The sequence below is a fragment of the Petaurus breviceps genome, unplaced genomic scaffold (assembly GCF_028583685.1).
Source record: "Petaurus breviceps papuanus isolate PSGF00001 unplaced genomic scaffold, PetGlider_PUasm1.0 90444, whole genome shotgun sequence".
Classification (NCBI taxonomy): Eukaryota; Metazoa; Chordata; class Mammalia; order Diprotodontia; family Petauridae; genus Petaurus; species Petaurus breviceps.
In genome coordinates, this window is record NW_027187256.1 from 585,825 (window position 1) to 593,858 (window position 8,034).

An 8,034-nucleotide genomic window follows, 5' to 3' on the forward strand; every position below is an offset into this window, starting at 1 on the left:
TTTTAAATATTTGAAAAGCTGTCATGGGAAAGAGAAAGGAGACTTATTGTTTAGGCCCCAGATGGCAAAACTACTGTAGGAGTAATGGGTAGAAATTACAGAGACATTTCATATTGGTGGAAGAAAAACATCCTGAAAATTGCAATGATTTTGAAGTGAAATAGGTATTTTGACGTTTTGTGCTTCCCTTTGCTTCACTTTTTCTAGAAGAGATTGGATGATTACTTTAGGGGAAATTCAAGCATTGAGTGGACCCAAAAGACAAGACCTGGGTGGGATCTAAGTATTCCCTGAAGCCATATACCTTCCACTGTCGTGTTTCCAGTCTGACCTCTACTGTAAACATTTGGGTTAGACAGTTTCTAGTCCCATAAAGCTAAATTTAAAGAGTATAATAATTGGTAAATATTCTGAATAATATAATAAAGCATTTTTTCACACTCACAAGCCTTCATAAATATATTTATCCTTTATAAACCAGTCAGAAGATACATGCGTTCAAATAAGAGGCCAATCAAATAGGATCAAATCAAGTGACAAGATCTTTAACAAATAAAATGACAAGAAAATCTCTCTCCCCCCAATACATACATAAAGTACACATCTCCCACATGTAATCATACCATCAGTGAGGTGGGTATGTACAGAGAAAGCACATGTAACTGAGACCACTCATGGAGGGTACATGTAAAGGGAACTCATGTGGCCAGAGCACCAATCTCCAAAGCTATAGGGTAGTCAGCTTCCTCTGGTGATGTCATCCTTTGTTGGTCAGTCTTGCCCAACTCTTCATGACCCCATTTGGGGCTTTCTTGACAAAAATACTGGACTGGTTTGCTATTTCCTTCTCCAGCTCATTTTACAGCTAAGGAAACTGAGGCAAATAGGTTTTAAGTGACTTACCCAGTGTCACACAGTTTGTAAATATCTAAGGCCAGATTTGAACTCTGGAAGATGAATCTCCCTGCTCTATCTACTGGTCTCATGGTTACTTCTGGGTGTTGTTTCTTGGTAATTTAACTTCTCTTCAGAGTCACCTACTGAAATCTTCAGTCTACTGGACTGCTGTGGCTAAATAGCTTCTCTTGATAGGGAAAAGGTTATGGCTCTTTAATCTTAGAGATCATAAGCGAACACAATCAATTAAACTGTAGTTGAAAAAAAGTTAGGCAGAATAACCCAATGGCAAGATTATGTTTTGTTTTGTTCTGTGCTTTTTTTCTGGTTGTTTGTCTTAACTCCTGGTGTCAGTGACTGAACCACAATTGCATTTCCTCTCACATGTGGACCTTGAGAAAAGGCTTCAGAAGATTGAGACCTTCTGATCAGCTTTCAAAACAAGATCTCTAGCCGCCTAAATGACGGGTATTAAATCTTTGCTTTCTTCTAGATGCATCATCTTTGTTCAGTGTTTCTCAGTTATTTTATAGCCATTGATTCTCCCTCCAGACTTCTTCACCTTACTGTCATCTGCTGATCATCTCATTTCCTTGTTTTAGGGTAAAGTGAGGAGACTGGCTGTTTGCTAAATTGGAATGACCTCAGTGAAAGTCAAATCTATTCTTTGTTTATTCTGTGCTTGAGTCTTGTGCTGATTCAAAATGCAAGTCTCTAAAAATCATATGACTAAGGTTAGAAATTACTATGGCTCTCATTTAACTCCCTTGTAGTTAGGGAGAAAACTGCCAAAAATGAAAATTAAAAGCACAAGAGTTATGAGGACATTGATCTATGAAGCCATTTCAATCCCCAAATCTTTTCAACTAAAATGAAGATGAAGAGGCACATTTATTATCTGACTTTGTAACCCTCCTTATTATTATTAATTTATTATTTATATCTGCTGAAAGAAAAGAGAAAGATAAAAACCTTTGCTTAGGTACTCTATTTTGGCCATCAGAAAATCTTGAGTCTCACCACACAGAGAAGATTTTAAAAAGACTGAATATTTGGTGACTGAATTCTATATAAGCTAAAGCATTTCTGGATGTTGGATTAGAATAAACAAGAAAGACAAATCAGGCGAATGTAAGACCAGATACAGCAGTGACATCAACACAAAGAGAAAAAAAAAGAGTGAGGAGGTGTGATAGTAATGGCAATTAAAGATTCCCCTGTATTGGCTTGGTTTTCAAATTGATTGTATTAAAACCCAGAGCTTGTTAATCCCACCTGTGGGATGGACTTTTTGATGTGAAAAGAAAGTCCTGACTGGGAGGAGCTGGTGACGTAGATTTGGAGAGACAAGAGAGAGGCGGAAGTTCTTTTTGGAAGCAGCACCTCGTGTAGGGGGAGAGACTAAGAGATTGCTGGTGGCCGCTTTGAATTGCCCTGGACTTTTGAGACCTGCCCCCTGAGCTGCCAAGGACTGAGGAGACATGGCTGTTTTGCTGGTACTTTGTCTGTCTGTTTTGATGTTATTTTGCCAGATTTGTCCACTGGTGAAAGACTGTCCTGTTGAAGAAGTCCTGGAACCTGGCATTTGGTTAAGAAGGCCTGAGACTGTCCTGCAGACAGAGAGTGAATACTGTCCACTGGTGAGGGACAGTACTGAGAGTGAATACTGTCCACTGGTGAGGGACAGTACTGTTGTTGCAGGGGTCTGGAGACTGTCCGGCAGACAGAATGAATACTGTCCACTGGTGAAGGACAGTGCTGTTGTTGCAGGGGTCTGGGAGCCTTTCTGTTGGTTCAGAAGCCCTGAAGAAGGATTTTCTTGTTGTATGTTTACAGAAATCCTGGGAGAGGGCTTTGCTAATGTGTTCAGGGGTTCTAGGACTGTTCTACAGACAGAGGATAAATTCATGAAGGGACTGGCAATGTATCTTATGGCCTTGCTAAGCCTTGTCTCTCCAGGAACTAAGATTGCTGAGAACTTGCCTCGTGTCAAGATGAAGAAAAGACCTCCATTTGGGTATTAAGTGCTGTGTTTAAACTTGATGTAACTCTGGGGTAGATTCAATTGTGATCCACGGGTGGGGAACTTTTGACCTTTTTGTGTTCTATGGTTGAGCAAATGAATGTATTTTACTTATGTTTGGAAACTAATCTCCATTTGAGAAGAGGGGCTTTGTGGTGGACTTAATTAAGGTATAGCCTAGGGGTGGAGAAGTATTTGGAACCGAGACTTTGTAATTGATTGAATGATTGGAAAGTCCTGGGGTGGGGTAGGCCTTGGAGATGATTTAATCACACTTAGTAAATGCTGTATTTTGAATGATGTCATGTTTTGATCTTCTCTGTTCTGGGTTTGTTACTGAATAAAATAGAGAGCACCTATGCTGGTATTTTGAACCTGGGAAGTTGCCTTTGCTTGGTATTACATTACAGGAGGGAATAAAGCTTCTTTATTTAAAGAAGACATTTTGAGTCTCTGTGAAGATTGAGGGAAATAAGCTTCTTACATAGTTTGTGAAAATAACATTTCTCTGATTTTTCTTGGTACCTTCAAAGAATGAATTTGGGAGTGATTCACTGACTGTGTGTATCTGCAATCTACATAGCTGACAAATTTAAGCACTTATTAAATTCTTTTTCCCTTCCTTCTTTCCTTATTCATGTATCCACTGTGGATTTGTGTGGATGAATGAACATCTATGTGTAGGTTTATGTAAGATAGGAAGGATATGACTTCAGTGTGAATTATAACCTTATGACACTAATAAATTATACCTGAAAAATGGGAATTTTGTTATCATTGATGATTTGCCCTAATTTTTCCCTCCTTGGTCCATCCCATAGACATGCTAAGCTTTGGTAATGTTCCCTTTACACCTTACGTCTGGGAAAGAGTAAGACAGACATACCCTAGAGAAGCCCCACACTTGGGAAAGATGGATGAGGGATTGGGGGAAATTTGAGAAATAAATACAGATGGTCTAATGGAGGACAATAATATCATTCTAGATATGAAGAGATAGACTGGCACCCTTGTTGAGCTATCACTGATAGCATTTCTGGTTCTTCATACTGGAGGTGATCTAGAGTATAGTCCTGACTCTCTGCCCATAAGTTTCTGAGTGACCTTGGGCAAGCCATTTAACTTCTGTGGGGCTTATTTTCTTCATTTATAAAATGAGACCACTAGATAATCTCTAAGAATGTGGTCAGCTATGATATTCTTTGACTGATGATCTTACAACCACAATGGTTGATTCCCATCAGAAACTTTCTGCTGGCAGAGACAGTACAGAAGTAGAAGCCATGGGGCACAGGTGACTGGGAGGAGATCAGAGGACTTCTAAGGGATGCAGAAATAGAAGCATGAAGTTGGAATCCAGGTTAAGATTATATGGATCAAAGGGAAAAGGTAGATATCTAGAGCTCATGTCCATAGAAGTAGGAAGACTACATACAATTATTCAAATAAATGATGTCACAGTCCAATGGATGACTGATACCTCTATAAGGTAGTGACACCAATGACTAAGACTGAGGGTCATCTGGGGATAGAGATGAGGAACCTACCCTATGTGTCCTCTCCTAGAGAGGAAAGAGAGGTAGGGAAATGAACCCTTGAATAATGATTGTGGCTTGGGTTTGCTGAAATGGCCTAGCTGGCTCTTGGGAAGGTATTTCTTCCTCATACCAAAATTTAATCTTACTCATTGCTTTCCCTGAGTTTTTGGAAGTATCTTCTCTTGGGGATGCTGACGTATAGTTATCTAACCTCCTACCTCCAAATCACCCTAATCCTTTGTCCCTAGAACTCTCGCCTCTCAAGAACACTCTAACCACACGATCTCGGATCTCTTTGGTCTTTACACCATAGACAATGGGGTTGAGAGCTGGTGGGAAGAGCAGGTAAACATTTGCCAGAAGAATGTGGATGTGAAGTGGGACATGGCGGCCAAAGCGATGGGTAAAGAAAGAAAAGAGGGCAGGTGTATAGGAGATGAGGATGATGCAGATGTGGGAACCACAGGTTCCCAAGGCCTTTGCCCTGGCTTCACGAGATGAGAGTCGGAGGACTGCACGTGCAATGAATGCATAAGAGAGGCCAATGCAGAGCAAGTCAACCCCAATCACAAGCAATGCTGCTGTCAAACCGTACACACGGTTGGGTATGGTGTTCCCACAAGCCAACTTCACCACAGCCATATGTTCACAATATGTGTGTGGAATCACATGACTGTGGCAGAAGCTTAGGCGCCCAATAAGAAAGGGGCAAGGAAACATCAGCAGGGAACCACGTAGCACAGCAGCCAAGCCAATCCGAGAAATGACTGTGTCAGTAAGGATGGTAGCATAGCGCAGTGGGTCACAGATGGCAACATAGCGGTCAAAGGCCATGGCTAGCAGCACTGTGGACTCCATCATGCAGAAGGCATGAATAAAGAACATTTGGGCCAGGCAGGCAGCAGCAGCAATGTGCCCAGATCCAAACCATAGGATGGCCAGAAGTTTGGGCAGTGTGGTGACTGATGCAGCCAGGTCAATGGTGGAGAGCATACAGAGGAAGAAATATACAGGCTTATGCAGTGCAGATTCGGTGGCAACCACAGCCAGGATGGTCACATTACCCACAATAGTAGCCACACCCAGGCAGCACACAGGTATAGAGAGCCATAGATGGATTGACTCCAAGCCTGGAATGCCCAGGAGAAAGAAGACAAGGGGTTCCTGGATTGTGCAGTTTGGAGATATCATGGTCTGCTCTAAGGATCCTAGGCTTCCAGGCATTATCAAATATTCGTCAAATCACCTGCAAAAGTAGGACAAAAACATGAGGGATTAGGGAAAGGAATAAGGCATTAAGAATTGCTAAAAGAGAGAGGATTTCTCATCTATCCCCTTATATAATTGTCTGTTGGAAATGTCCTTGAGTACAAACCTACATTTATCTCCAGGATCAGAGTCTATCAAAGGGCCTCAAAGGATGATCCAATACAACCAGGGTTTCTAATATTTTCTTAACAGGTCATTCATGTCTAGAGACAAGTAGATGGTGCCATGCTGTGGACTTGTAGGTAGAAAAACTTAAGTTTAAATATGGCTTCATATATTTACTAGTTGGGTGACCCTGAACAAGTCATTTAACCTCTACATGCCTCAATTTCCTCACATGTAAAATTGAGATAATAATGACAACTAACATTTATATGGCACTACTGTGTGCCAGACATAGTCTTGTTTTACAATTTTTAAAAGTCATTTAATCTTTTTTCAAATTTTTCCATTTATTTTAAATTTAATACAAAATAAGAGAAAAAAATATTGCCATGTACACAGCAGAACACAAAAGATGATTAAATACAAAACAATAAATTTCCTTTTCAAGAAAACCTACATAATAAATACTATATGTTGCTTTCAAAGATGTCCAGCTTTTCTTTTCTTCCTTATAGGTTTTTCTTTTGTTCTCTGTTGTGCACTTTTTACTTGGCTTTTTTCCTTCCTCCTTCCCTCACCCCTACCCCAAAGAAACTACAATTAAACATGGATACACATGCACACATGCATATATATATATATATATATAAACTATATCTACATATACATAGATATCTATAAATGTATACATATACACATATATACACTCATACACATATATGTAAGACTGTACTCTGCTTGTTTCCATTTAATATCTGTTTCTGTGAAGGTGGATAGCATCGCCAGCTCATTATTTCCTATACCACAGCAATATTGCAACCCAATAAAATTTTATTGGAGAAATTGTCTATGAAAAGTTTTCTCCTATTGTCTGCATTCCTTCTATTTTTTTTGTTTCACATGTTTTATTTATATGAGAAAATTCTAATTTAATATAATCAAAATTATCCATACACTTCAATAATGCTTTCACCTTATAGTATAGCTTAAGGTCTTATTTTTTCTAACTCAGTAAGATAATTTTTTTGGTAATTGAATTGGTTGTTGTCCTTTATTCCCAAAGAGGATCAAAATGACATCACTGTGCTAGAGTCCAGTTTTGGTGTGTTCAACTGTGGCTGATCAGACCAATAGGAGATCGGAATGCTCGACCACAGACTGGGGCGGAAACAGTCTGGGTGAGCATCTGGGGTGGATTCTCCAAATCTGCACATCCTGCCTTTCCTTTACATAAATAGATTACTTAGGTAAAATTATCTTTTAAAAATCATATTGGCTTTACCTACTCACGAAGTATAAATATTACTTAAATCATTTGCATCTAACTTTATCTGTATAAAAGTTTTCTTTATGTTTATGTTCATATAGTTCCTGTGTCTGTTTTGGCAGGTATACTCTTAGGGATTTTATACTGTCTAGTTATTTTAAATTGTCTAAAACAATATTGAATAATATGGCTGACACATAGTATGATTTCCCATTTTTCTCTTTTGATTAAAGACCCCAGCCTGCAGACCCTAAATTGTCTTGAGATGAAAGTTTGGGGTTTTCTTGGCAAAAATACTGGAGTGGTTTGCCATTTCCTTCTCTAGCTCATTTTACATATGAGGAACTGAGGCAAACAGGGTTAAATGACTTGCCTACTGTCACACAAGCAAGTAAGTGTCTGAGGCCACATTTGAACTCAAGACGAGTCTTGACTTCGGGTCTTGCACATTATCTACTGAGCCACCCAGTGGCCCAAAGGTATAAAACTGAAAGAGAAATGGAGCCGCTAACTAAAACATGAAGGACAGACAAACAACAGCGAAGATCCTTGCAGGCTGCCTATTGACTTAGAATACAAAATATTAGCTTTATATATGTTATATTTTTATTCATTTTATTAAATGTTTCCCAACTAATTTTCATTTTGTTCTGACCATACTGGGAAGGTGTACAACTGACAGGGCTGCCTGTTTGACATCTCCAGGTTTAGAACAATCCTTCCTTTTTTTATTCTGTTGCAGATGAGGAAATAGCTCAGAGGAGTGCAGTGGTTTCACAAATGTCACAGTTCACAGGTAAGAGGTCAGAATGTAAAATTCACCCCAAACCCAGTGTTCTTTCCACTACATCCAAGTGCTCATCAGTTCTTTCTATGCAGGAAACCTTCCATCACGCACCCTCCCAGCTATATTCTTCCTGTCTGTCGTCATATGT

The 8,034-nt window shown here is 39.5% G+C and overlaps 1 protein-coding gene across 2 annotated transcripts; it reads right to left on the bottom strand.

The window, feature by feature from the left end:
* Positions 1-2,073: 2,073 nt before the first annotated feature.
* Positions 2,074-5,649, bottom strand: LOC138177591 (olfactory receptor 52P1-like). 2 transcript variants are annotated; one of them, XM_069108804.1, is made up of 2 exons: positions 4,727-5,649; positions 2,074-2,280 (listed from the first exon to the last, which is right to left on the bottom strand). In XM_069108804.1, exons 1-2 carry the CDS (start codon positions 5,647-5,649, stop codon positions 2,163-2,165), a joined length of 1,041 nt encoding a protein of 346 aa, XP_068964905.1. In that variant the 3' UTR covers positions 2,074-2,162. The 2 variants fall into 2 exon arrangements, with proteins under 2 accessions (XP_068964905.1, XP_068964906.1); XM_069108805.1 differs by lacking the exon at positions 2,074-2,280 and having other exon boundaries at positions 4,684-5,649.
* Positions 5,650-8,034: the final 2,385 nt, after the last annotated feature.